The 13290-nt window shown below is 46.4% G+C and overlaps 3 protein-coding genes across 3 annotated transcripts; 1 reads left to right on the plus strand and 2 right to left on the minus strand.

Annotated features, from left to right (window-relative positions):
- Window positions 1–100: 100 nt before the first annotated feature.
- On the minus strand, window positions 101–1612 carry BDP81DRAFT_395859 (uncharacterized protein; the record flags this gene model as incomplete). The annotated part of the gene is made up of 7 exons (XM_060588118.1): window positions 101–464; window positions 527–622; window positions 678–1054; window positions 1107–1180; window positions 1239–1272; window positions 1354–1373; window positions 1429–1612. The coding sequence occupies 7 exons, from the start codon at window positions 1610–1612 to the stop codon at window positions 101–103; spliced, it is 1149 nt and encodes a 382-aa protein (XP_060443178.1).
- Window positions 1613–7924: 6312 nt separating this feature from the next.
- Window positions 7925–9763, plus strand: BDP81DRAFT_462412 (FAD binding domain-containing protein; the record flags this gene model as incomplete). Its single annotated transcript, XM_060593893.1, has 6 exons — window positions 7925–8008; window positions 8080–8344; window positions 8416–8579; window positions 8666–8837; window positions 8892–9204; window positions 9265–9763. 6 exons carry the CDS (start codon window positions 7925–7927, stop codon window positions 9761–9763), a joined length of 1497 nt encoding a protein of 498 aa, XP_060443179.1.
- A 1024-nt stretch (window positions 9764–10787) lies between these two features.
- Window positions 10788–12191, minus strand: BDP81DRAFT_323999 (uncharacterized protein; the record flags this gene model as incomplete). The annotated part of the gene is made up of 1 exon (XM_060584842.1): window positions 10788–12191. A coding segment is annotated over one exon (1404 nt), but the record flags the coding sequence as incomplete, so codon positions are not given.
- Between the last annotated feature and the right edge of the window lie 1099 nt (window positions 12192–13290).

The following is a 13290-nucleotide window of genomic DNA, read 5'->3' on the forward strand; positions in this document are numbered from 1 at the left end:
ATTGAACTGATAGATCTGTTACGGTAGCTGCGCTGTCCAATGCGAATTTTGTACCCTCTAAACCCGGCCCGAATCATAAGACATTATGTATATGTATCCCTCAATCGCGCTGTATCGTGACGGTCTTGGTCTGTAAAATCGCCTTGTCGCTCATGTCGTCAGCGCTCTCCCTCCCGCCGGCGACTACTACGGACGAGAAGCCAGGGTCTTCTTCGTTTGTTCTCTTGCGGTCGGCGTTGAAAGTACGCATCTCGTTCTCGTCTGGAAATTGCTCGTATTGTTTTCGTTGCCTGCTTTTCATCCCATTGGTTGATCTTTGATGTGCGTACGACATTCGGTATCCACCGACTGCGTATGATGATGGGTTCGTCGAGGAGCCCATGAGTTTTGGCGCGAAGTGCTTGAAGAATTTTCGCAGGGTGGGCATCGAACCACAGATTACAAAAAGGTTGGCTTCGACGAATCTGTCGACAGGAAGGGTTAGGACAGGGAAGAGAAAAAGAATGCAGTGATCGAGAGCACTTACGTCCAGATATTTGCAGGTGCAGCATCCCATGACGGATCTACGCTGACGAGCAGCGGGGGCAGGTAGGTAAGTCTAACGACAGAGGTGGCCACAGTCCTTCCCATGGAGTCAGTGAAAAGTGCTTGGACCTCGAGTGACAAGGGCCACTTACATTGATCCGATGGCAAAGATGATAACGGCGCCGATCTTCGATGCCATCTTCATGCGAAGACTGTAGATCATGGGCATCGGGAGGATGAATAGCATGGCATCGGTGATGATGTTCGAGACAGCCGTAGCCATGTATAGAATACCAACGTCGAGGCACTTTCCCCCGGTGATGGTGAAGTCGAAAGCTTTCCTGACGGGATTGCAGTAGAACAGCATCAGAATAGTGATGCATGCTGTATATAGCGAGACCACCGCAATGCCCGTCCATACTGATATCCTAAACCACTTCTGCGGAGAAAGGTGAAGGTAGAATGTCAAAAGAGACAACTTGGTGAAGCCATTGCACAGCATAAAGACAGGCGCTGTTACGTAGGTGGTCTTTGCTAGGTCAGCACAGCATGGGAATTGGAGGCTTCTACGATAGACTCACGATGGAGTAGCGCACAAATCTTGACATTGGCATCTCCCAAGCATGGGCGCACATGCCACCTTCAGCAATAGAAGCTGCATCGTTCTGGTCAGCTTCAAGTGACTTGCAGCATGCAAGATGGGTTAGACCTACCAACAAGCATTGCTTGAGTGACTACGGAGGCACCCTGAGAGAGAAGGAAGGTTAGGCGATGATTTGGTAGCCAAGGAGCTGAGAAGCGATCAGTGGATCGTCAAGTCAACCTTACCCATCCCAGAAACATGAAAGCTTTCGATAGTCAGTATTTGGCGAGATGCTAGGTCGATCAACCAAGGTAACTCACCATCATCAACTTGCAGCCCTTTGGAAAGGAATAACTTGGTGTAAAATCTCTGGCACAAGGCGATAAAGGCAATAGTACCACCAATACCAAAGAGAAGATAATGCTCCAGCACCTTTTGCTGCCGCGGGTGGTCAAAGTCCACCGTGACGCCCGGCGGGGCTGGGATCACAGAGACTTCCGACATGATGCCAATAGAATGGTTCAGATTCGCAAGCAACCGAAATCTTGGATCTATTGGGAAAAAACAGCAGCATCCGATCTAGCGTATATACATGTTATCGTACTGAGTTCTGACGGAATTCAGTCGCCATCCTCGGTGGCCACGCTCGGGTGTACCGAGGGTGTAAAGGACCAGGGTTCAACGTAGAAAATTCGGGTCTCCCCCTTCGACGAAATTGCATGCTTCAAGCACTTTCTCCCACCTTTTCTCTTTTCGACGGGATGAACTCTAGACGATGCCGAGAAGAGAGCATGGATCACTCGAGGTCCCTTTGAGAACTCCTGATATGTGCGATCTGCCACGACTCATGTAATTGGTATCCATTTCAACGGTCAAATACTTATGAGGCCTATGATTCAGCGCCAGGATAGGCTTCCTTTCTTATATTGCAGTCGCATTCCTGTTAAAGGTATACTCACCACACTCACTGCTTGAGATCTTGACCTGGTTGTTCCGCAACCGAACAGCTTCTCATTCGTGGGATCGCTGCCCTTCCAACATTAATAAGAGGCACAGTGTTTGCTGGGCGATCTACGCCCCGATCGAAAAGTCTGGTCCGAACTCATAATAAGGTTCCGTTGTTGGAGAGTGTTGGAAGTTGTCTCTATGGACTGGGGTTCCTGGTCCAGCCCCGGTAGAAGCTGGCCGCCGAAACTGGGGTCGACAATGGGTCGGGACAGCCCTGACAAAAGGACCGATGGCTCCAGTCTCCAAGATAGAGGAACGTGATGCCCATTGGGTCCCAGTTGCCAGTTACCCTCGCTCTCGCAGCCACCCACCATTCTGCTTGGAATCAGGGGTGGGGGAGACTCGAGAGATTTACAGAGTAGTCTACGGCTGAGCCTTCAGATCTCCGCCCTTTCCGTCAGATCTTGGTCAAAGCTGATGGAACCAGACAGCGGCCCCAACACACGTATTTGAACGGAACCCAGGGTGCGGCACAGGAAGAATCCACTCCTTGCTGATACATATATGGATCTAGCATCCCAGATGCGTATCCATGCTCAGGCGGAATGGATTAGAAGGACCTCCGTCGTACGGGCGACATTTCCTCCTTTTCTGGAATGGGGGTCGCAGAGCAGAGCTTCTGCTTCTTTTCTTCGGAGGCGATCGTTATAATATACTTTGAATGCAAATTTTTTGGCCTATAGAACCGGTCAACGGCTCCCGCGTTTGCCATGGATAGGGCAAGTAAATCTGCCCAAGCTTCACCAGCATGACTCGCCTTCCACAATTTGGAAAAGGGAAAATAGGGAGGCGGCTGTTCAAAGATTCGGAGATGAGCTCTTTGGAGATGATGTCGCCGCAGAGAATTATCCCTCATCGACCAACAACATGTTCGAGGTCGTCGAGGAGCCGAGACCCACAGGATGTAACTCTGGCTCTTGGCGAAGCAAACATTGTTTGCGGAAATCCTTCGTAAATATCAAGATATCGCGCGGCAGAGTGTCAGAGCCCTCCCGGATAGGGGCTAGTTAGAGGTAGTAAGGAGTCCAAGCAACAAAGGAGCAGCTCAGATATATATATAGCGCAGGAAGTATACGTCGAGGGAGGAGCAGATTTCAGTAATTTATTATTCTACCCTTAACTATAGTTGGCCTTTGAGAGCTTCTACCCTATATTGATATCCTAACTTAATAATCTAAAATCTCTACCTACGAAGGGGACTAGGCCGGAAGATCGAAATACTAGCCTAGACGAGACGTAGCAAGAGAGCATAGTTAGCGCGACGATAACGTAGAGAAGGGATATTATTTTCCGACCTCCTAGAACCTTTTTAATTTTAATGAATAGGATTAGGTCGCGGCTTAATAAACTACAAGATATAGTAAAATAAAAGAAATAACTTACTGCTTAAATAGAAAACAATAAATATGATAAATATAATAAAGATATTAACTCCTCTTCTCCTCCTTTCTTAAGCTATAACTATATTAATAGCGACTAATTTTTATAATTACGAGAGGAAAAACGACTTTTAAAAAAACAAATCTTTATTATTAGTTCTATATAAAGAATACTTATATAAGATGCGCACCGATCTAGAATGCCTCTAAAGCGCTTTAGCTAGTCCGGCCCCTAGATTAAAATAAGCGGTTTTAGCTATGCCCGCTCCTAGAGTTAGATTAAGCTTAGCTAAGGCCGTAGACCTCTATAATAAGGTTAGTCCCCTTACCTAGGCTATATTAGGAACGCCGTTAGAGTAATAATAAAGCGACGAGTTTATTATCCTTAAGCTACCTTTTATAAACTTACTATTAATAAAAGCGGCGGTTATAAGAGACTCTTCGGTATTTAAGCCTCTATCCCTCCCTAGCCTATTGTATATAAGTAAGTTAATAAGGGACTTATAACGTACTTGATAAGCGAGCTGCCCAGACAAGCGAGCTGCCCACCCAACCGCATTCATCCTTCCTCCTCACTTCTAATACATATCACGTCACAAATAATCATGTCGTCACAAAGCAAAGAGGCCCAATTAAACTTAGCAGTCGAGGCTATCTAAAAAAACACTAAACTCAGCATTCGAGCCGCAGCAAGAATCTATTCAGTCCCTCTTGGGACCCTAGGTACCCAATTAAAAGGCACACCTATACGACAAGATACTATACCTAACTCACGCAAATTGACGGAGCTTAAAGAGGAGAAGCTAGTTAAGTATATCCTCGACCTAGATTCCCGATCGTTTCCTCCCCGGATTAGTGGTGTGGAAGAAATAGCTAATCGATTGCTCGCCGACCGCGACGCACCCTAGTTAGGAAGCGCTGGGCTTTAAACTTTATTAAACGAAAACTATAGCTCCGGACGCGCTTTTTTTATAAGTACGATTATAAGAGGGCCTAATGTGAAGATCTAGACGCGATAAACGCGTGGTTTCGGCTTATAGCGAACATAATCGCGAAATACGGTATTATAAACTCCAATATCTATAACTTTAACGAGACTAGGTTTATAATAGGCCAGATTATATCCGGGATAGTCGTTACGAGTGCTAAAAGGCGTTTAAACACAAAAATAATATAGCCTGGTAATCGTAAATGGGTTATAGTTATTCAGGCCATCAGTTCGTCAGGCTATAGCGTTCCGCCGTATATTATCGTTATAGGCTAATATTATGTTACGCCCGCCGCAACTTGTCACTGTGGGCGCGTAGCTATATAATGCAGAACAAGGGACAATGATGCCGGAGTCATCATTATCGAAGCTTTTGCTTTGTGCCACAGTTGGTTGCCTTGTCCAGCTCGTAACATATTACCTCTCTACCTAGTATATAGAAATAGATCTCCTACGTAACTAGGTTATCGTAACGTCAAAAAATGGATAGATAACAGATAAAAGAGGCCTAGACTGGCTCTAGCACTTTAATCGGTATATAAAACCGCATGCAACTAGTAGTTATCGCCTCCTCGTCGTCAATAGAGCACGAAAGTCACTACTCTACGGACTTTGAGATATATTGTAAGGAAAATAATATCGTTATACTCTATATACCGGCCCATTCGTCTTATCTACTTCAGCCCTTAGACGTTGGGTGCTTTAGGCCCACTAAAGACGGCTTATGGTCGATAAATCAAGGATAAGATGCGCCGGGGTAATACCTATAATACGAAGGAGGACTTCTTCTCTATATTTTATAACGCTTTCACGCAAGCCCTAATAGTAAAAAACATCTAAGGAGGTTTTAAAGGGGCTGGGCTTGTTTCTTTAAGTGCTAAAAGTGTGCTTTCAAAGCTAGATGTAAAGTTATATACTCTAACGCCCCTAGGGTCTCTCTTAGTAACACCCCCAGCATAGACTTCTCAAACACTAAATAACCCAATAGAGGCAAATTCTTAGTCAACTTTAATTAAAGATCGAATCTTAAATCATCTAAATAGCTTATTAATACTAGCTAATGACGTAATTAACTATAACTATTCTTAAAGAGATATTAATTATAATATATTATAGTTAATACTCTTTTAAAAGCTGAGAATAAAACCCTTTGGGAGGAGAATAGTTTACTTAGCCGACGGCGGAAATTTAAGAAAACTCGTCTCAGGCAAGGAGAGAGCTTTACTATAGCTAAGGTAAATGACCTTTAATTATAGAGAGAGGCTATAGCTTAGCTTAAAGAGGAAACGCGCCGGAGTAATGGCCGTCGGCCGAGGACGGAAACAGGTCAACGGCGATATAGCGTCTATAGGAACACTAGACATAATGCGCGTATATATCTATTTTAGAGAGAAATGTATAGAGAAGAGGATTATAGGTAGTTTTAATTAATTAAACTTTATTGATGTTGATCAAGATTTATATACGTGGAGTGGTTGCTGCCGAGCGATCCGCTCGCTTATTATGCACGTTATAGTATTTAGTAATTTAAAAAGTACCTATAGAAGCTCTCTTTGGCTTCTTGCCGAAATACCTAATAGTATTTATAATAAGAACGAATAAAGGGATGTAGAATGTCTCTATTAAGGAGCGAGCAGTATATTTATAAATAGATTATATTGCCTTATAGTTATTATTGTAAAACGCTAGAAACGTATATAAGAACTAAGCTAATAAATCTAAGGTTAATAAGTTATATAGAATAGACAATTAGGTTCTATTATTACGAAAGAATATATAGAGGTAGCGACCGAGCCGTAAGCTAGCTAATAAGTATCTAGGACCCTTTATGTTAAAGCGATTATTAGACCTTGGGAGTTGCGTACGAATTGGATATATTATAATAGTACCGCATTTACAATATATTTTACGTATTACTCTTAGAGCCTTACTGATATCGCGAAGGAGTACCTTAAAAGTTATTATTTATTAGCGATATTGATGGCGAGCCTCTTTACGAGGTAAACGAGATTATTTAATATAAGGGGCTAAAAAAAAAGAGATAATACTTGATTAGGTGGAAGGGTTATAATAGCGAGGAGGACACGTAGGAGCCGGTATTATATATCGAGGACGTAGCTTTAATTAGTATATATGAGAGTTAGGTATTGATTGGGCGACGAGCCTTAGCTCCTGAGAAGCCTAAAGACGTAGCTAACTAGCTACTAAGAAGATCCCTAACTGTAGTTGTATTGAGCTTTGAGGACGAAGCTTAGTTAGAAGGGGCGCCCTATTAGAGCCCTCCCGGTTAGGGGCTAGTTAGAGGTAGTAAGGAGTCTAAGTAACAAAGGAGCAGCTTAGATATATATATAGCGCATGGAGTATACGTCGAGGGAGGAGCAGATTTCAGTAATTCATCATTTTACCCCTAACTGCAGTTGGCCTCTGAGAGCTTCTACCCTGCGTCAACACCCCAACTTGACACAGAGCGGCAAAGTGGCATGGAATTGTTTGCTTCGATAAAAGTGGTTTCGTGCTTGATAGTGGGAATCTCGTGTTGGTACAACTCGATTTAGTATGTATCGGGGAGGCGGGCACGAGATGGTATCGAGCCAAGTTTACCTTACAGCCCTATTCCCTGTCCTTTGGAGACAAGGAAACCCATACTGCCAAGTCGGAACGTCTAAATTTTGTCAGCACTTATAGCCTAGCAGCTCTTCGTTCCGAAACCTCAAGGAAATCATCCCGGAGAACGTCGCAGTGCATGTTGGAAATGTTATGGAAATGGTGGCGGAACATCACTTTGCAGGTCAGCTCCCCTCCCCCAGAACACTCTCACGATGAAAATACCACGAGAATGAAGCTGTTGGCTCTAGACCTTGTGCCTGATTGCGTTCCTGTGGCTGATGTAACCTGGTTCCAACGCGTCTTGCCACGACACCTTGAAATGCTGACCGATTTCAGAGGCAACACACAACCTTAACAAGGATTGAACCTCCGAGAAGATAGCAAACATGATCCTTTGGCCCCATCAACAAGCTGAAGATTACTCCTCTTCTTTTTTCACCTTCCCACTTGACCTACCGGATTCGTGCGGGTATACATCGGTTCCTGTGTGAACCGCGGCTTGTGGGATAGTAAATGCCCGCTAGTTGCATTAGATCAAATTACATCGACTCATGCTGGCTCTCCTTCGAGGACACTAGCCCGCGGTGGAGGCGAGGTCGGTCTGAACTTAAAACTGCGGACTCGGAAGGCACTGGAGATTTGATCGCTGATTCTATATGTAACGGCAATAGATATTCGCTAGAACACCTCGAGAGTTTCTAGTCCTTCTCATCCTCTCACCTGGTCTTGCTGCCATCCAGTCAACAACCCCGATCCTCCCATCAGATCACCCCCACGCAACGACCACGGGAGCTCGTGCGCAGACACACAGAGTCAAACAAAACTCTAGTAATCATGAGGTTCTCAACGAGTTTGTCGATCTTGGCCTTGGCTGCCTCGACTGTCTCAGCAAGGGGTCGCAGTCCTCACTGCGTGTGTGTACGTTACCATCCCAGTCCCCCTCTCATCCACTCCCGCTGGCGATCATTTCTAACCTTGGCCATATACAGTGCTCTGCCCTTGCCCAAGATCAAGACCTCCAAGGCAAGGTTTACTCAAAGGACAACTCATTCTACAATGCGCGGTTAGAGACATACTATTCTGCCAATGCTGCGCAAGCCCCATGGTGTATGGTGCTGCCTGAGAGCACCTCGGACGTGACGAAGATTGCAAAGATCTTGAACAGGAACCAATGTCCCTTTGGTATCCGAAGTGGTGCTCACTCAGCCTTCACGGGCTCAAATGGTGTCAAGAAGGGTGTCACCATTGACTTTGGTAAGGACTTACACGAACAAGTTCACCTACCTTTACAACATGACATGTACTGACATTCACTTCCAAAACAGGTTACATGAACACCACGACATATGACGAAGGAACAAAGATTGCTTCGATCCAACCTGGCTCAGACTGGGAGAGGGTTTTCTCTACCCTTGATCCATATGGTGTTGCTGCTGTTGGCGGCAGGGCGTCAGTTGTCGGTGTTGGTGGCTTCACGACGGGTGGTGGTGTAAGTCAAATCAACTTCGGGTTCCATATATCGGCAGTGGTGCCGGCTCAGATATCTCGAACATTTACTAACATTCGAGATTTCAGTACTCCTTCCACACCAACTCTCATGGCTTTGCTTGCGACTCGGTCACCAACTTTGAGGTTGTCCTCGGAGATGGTTCCGTTGTCAACGCTAATGCGAACGAGCATCCGGACCTCTGGAAGGCCCTCAAGGGAGGTTCAGGGAACTTTGGCTTCGTCACCAGAATCGATGCTCGTAAGTGATACATGCCGTCATGTCTGGCGTTCTTTGCTCACTTATTCCTCACAGGCACTGTCGACTCGACCCAGATGTCAGGCGGCTTCGTGAGCTACAACCTTACCGAGAGAGACAACGTCTTCAACGCCTACCTGAACTTTGCCAACAACATGGACAACGACCTCTACAGCCAAAACATTGTCGCACTGTACTACGACAAGACCGGTCTCAGCTTGAGGTCTATCTTGACCAACGTCCAGGCCAACATGGATGCGCCTGCTTTTGACGAGTACTATGCCATTCCCAACATCTCCAGTACCGTCCGCGTTGGCACTGTTGCCGAGCTCGTCCCGGAATTCACTGGTCCTACACCCTTGGGCTTGTAGTAAGTTGTCCTGTGTACTAACATTGAGGGTTGCGAAACAGCACTAACACCATTCAACAGCGCAAACTGGATGGTTGGCCAGACCACAAACGACTTCCATATCATGGACTTCATTGACACCAAGCTCAAGGAGTACTCGGCCAAGATGAAGGAAGCCGCGCCTGAATCAGACTTTAATGTCCTTGTACAATTCCAGCCTGTCACCCAATCCATCGTCAAGCACGGTCTCGAGAACGGTGGGAACTCACTTGGCCTGGAGAGCGTTGTTGCCGATGGCCCTACCATCATGTGGCTCATCGCCTTGACTGTCGACACCCCTGCGAACCAGAAACTGATCCTCCCCTTTGCTCTCGAGTTCCGCGCCGCCATCGACGAGTACGCCAAGGAGATCGAGGCTTACAAGGAGTGGAAATACCTCAACTACGCCTGGAAGGACCAAGACCCTCTTTCGACACACGGCGAAGACACCATCAATTGTCTCAAGTCCGTCGCAGAGAAGTACGATCCGGAGCACGTATTCCAGAACCTCCGCAAGACCGGCTTCAAGCTTCCGGCCTAGATGTGCTTTCAAACTTGGCTGGAACTAAGAAGATTCGTTCCCCCAAGAGCAACACAAAATGTTTCGCGGGAGCTGCAGCACGTAATTACAGGTTTCGGAAAGCTGCAAGTATGGACAGAGTCTCGGATCTTTAATCCTATTCTACTATTCGTTGTATCTAATTGACTTTTACATCAATATCCTGTATCAATACCCTGCATTCAAACGAGTGTCATCGTGTCTTAGTACATAACAATGTTTTCTCTTTTGTATTTATACACTTCACTGTAACCAGACTATTTAGACAGTTGATGCAATCTGCTTGCATTGTTTCCACATTCCCATCAGAATACCTTGGATATCGGCGATAATTTCCCCGTCAGATCGCAGTGAGACCTGAACTCATTATCCTAGTGTACCAGTCTCTTTCATCGAGGATGATGCCGTCTGGAGCAGAATTTCCCATACTGGTGTCATGCTATGAGTGGGTAACGTGACAACCACATCATTTCGAGTATCATGGTAAGTGCCTAACGAGTATGTCTCGTCGATGGCCTCTTTACCGATATTTGAAAATACAAGGTCGCCGAATAAAGCTTTCGAATAACTATTTCTCACTTCTTTGAAGGCGGAGAGATTGCTCGGTGTAAAGCGAGTCACTACCTCGGACTCTCAATCCAAACTTGCGTTATGTGAGATCGAGAAGCCAGCTACTTTGCTGCAACTTTGTATTAGATGATTCCGGTGCTGTTCATTGGCCTTTAGCAATGCTATAGAAATGGAAGAAGCTGCAAAATGTTTGACCGAACTCGCCAGCTGTTTAATATCTAATGATCAAAAGCTTATGTTGATTTAAATCTATAGGGAGCATTCGCTACGTGAGCTCGTCCATCAATTGCCAAAGACTATCGGTCATTGCCTCTCCGTGTTCACCAGGTTCAGAATAGGCCATCCCTTGCAACTCGACAGGAAAGATTTCCCCAACCATATCCTGAGAGACTGAGTAGTATAGCGGATGTTGCAGCGTCGTATCATCCAGATTCTGCTAGAGATCCGGGCCGGCTTGTGAAATATGGTCCCAGGACAGCGTCTCCACAGCTCTGAAAGAGGTTTCCGGCTTATTGATTCTCAGGGTAGAAGGGTCTGGGGAGGAGAATCTGCTCAGCATTTTCTGGAAAAGCACCTTTACGACGTCATAAGCGAAGCCTGCCATGGAGTTCCGAGACCTCATGGCATCCAGCCTTGCCAACCCCCACTCCAAGCGTTTCACCGATTCTGCCTGGAGATTTAGATTATCATCTTGGGCTTGAATGTATGTTGCTGTCACCAGGACCATGGCATTCAATGTAGAAAAGACGAGAGCGAATCCCTTGTAGAGTTGGGTTCCCGCTTGTTCAAACAGCCTGCTTTGCGACGCAAGCATCTTCAGCGCGGCCATGTGGGCCTCTGCTCGACTTGCGGGCAGGGTCGATATAAAAGGGCGGTGCAATGCCAGGAGGAAAAAATAGACCTCAGTGATGAGTGTCTCGCGAGCAGCAGGAAGCCAAGGGTATTTGCCGTCGAGCGCGGGGCTTGAGGAGGTTGCACGCGCCGGAAGTTTGGAAATGTTGTTTATCACGGCGTTGTGTATCTTCTGAACAGTCTCTTGCGCATCTCTGTTCTCAACCTCAAGGTCGTGAATATCCTGCAGATACTTGTAAGCAGCATGATAGCCGCATACTATGATGTCGAATGGGGATAACGTCGCGTCGTCAAAGCCGTGTGGGGGCGAAGTAGCTATCAGGCTCGTCGAGGGCACGGAACTCGAATCCAACTTGGTCGTAATGGGCCTCGCGAGGACAACAGCCATGTGCGCGTCCCAGAGATGCAACACAAGCCACAACTTCCTCTCCAGTGGGAATGCTGGCGTCTGCATTACGTTTTCGGCGCAAGGACTTGTCTCCCAAACCCTACTTCTGTGCAGGCCAAGTTCTTGGGCGTCTGGGATCGCTCTTCCAAATGTGTGCCATGATTCAATGAATGAGCCTATAATTTCCTCGAAGAATGCCTCCATCAGTCCAGCTTGAACTTTGGTCAACGAGATGTCTTTGCTCCCAAGCATAGACGCGACTTGATGGCCCACATTGCTATAATCGGCGGCAAGATCGGCGAAGTCGATATCGGGTGCGTACTTGAGGCCCTCTAGTGCTTCATCGTTTTGATCAGGATGGAATTGTAATGCGAGTGCGAGAACCTGAAGAAGTAAAGCAGGGAATGCCCGGGTGCTGACAGACAAGTTCTCGGGGCCTTGATTCAACGTTGTGGAGGAGATGTGATTCCAGTTTGATAGCTCGTCGCAGAATTTAGAATTGTCGATAACATCATACTGCCATGCCACATTTTGAAAGAACGACTGCACGAGAATGATAACGTGTTCTCTTTGTGGTATCTTCCTTATGAGATTGACGTAGTGTCGTAATGGCTTCAACCATCTGTGGCCTCACTGCCCGTCACGTGACCTCGGTTACACTATTCTCTACTTTCAATAGATAATCGTTCTCTATCACACATCTCGAGAAACTTCTGAACACATACCTCGAAAGGTACCCACTGTTAGTAATTATTAAGGTTATAGAGGGCTACGGCCCACTGCACTATCATCTCTCAACATCAGCCCATACGAGCTGAATTCCACGACCATAGCAGTCTCCCTAGATATAGGGCCATCGGTCACGGTTCACGGGGACGCCGGTATATCTCAGCGGTCGGGACGAGTCCGGAAGCCGACTGCAAAGGTCAGAGTGGTTGAGCAGGTCAACCACCAGGACAAGTCTGAGCTTAAAGACGAGATTAACAAGCTTTCGAATCTTGTCCAGGACCTCCTACGTCGGGACGCCGAGAGGGAATAGTTTTTAAAAGACTATTTAATAAAGATCGAATCCTTAGAGAGAGAGCTTCAGGAGGAGAAACAGCGTTCAAACCGGCATTAACGTAGTCTAGTAGGGTCTATATACGCTATTAACATAGGGCCTAGCGAGACTAACCTGAGTTCCCAGGGGCATCCCTCGCACACAACCCAGAACCAGCCGCCCCTAGTCCGTTCATACGCGGCGGCGGCGAGCCAGCCACTATCCAGAAAACAGGATAAACCAACGCCAGCCAAACAAGCCGCAAAACAAGCTACAAACCGGGCGGCCTTAAAAGATCTACGCGTCTTCGCGCGTCTATCGCCTAAAAGCCCGCTTCGGAACGAGAAAGCCTACGATATATATATCTTTGTTCGGGAAAGGCTAAGTCCCTAAGCCCGAGAAGCCCTTAAGGGGATCGACCATGTTAAGATAGGATTAGCACTCCTACCTTCATTAATAGATAGTGCAAAAGTCCTACTAGAGAATAGAGAACAGATCGCTACCCTTCTCTAAGTATAAGCGATCGAGCAACGCAATACCTGGATCCGAGCCTATATTACAAACGTCCCTTACACCAGGTATTATCTGGTAACCAATACTGAGCTGGAAATCACGACCGAGGAGCTCCTTAAAGAGATCCAGGTCTCGACGAAACTCAAG

Source organism: Colletotrichum phormii (assembly GCF_030913505.1).
Source record: "Colletotrichum phormii strain CBS 102054 chromosome Unknown BDP81scaffold_14, whole genome shotgun sequence".
NCBI lineage: Eukaryota > Fungi > Ascomycota > Sordariomycetes > Glomerellales > Glomerellaceae > Colletotrichum > Colletotrichum phormii.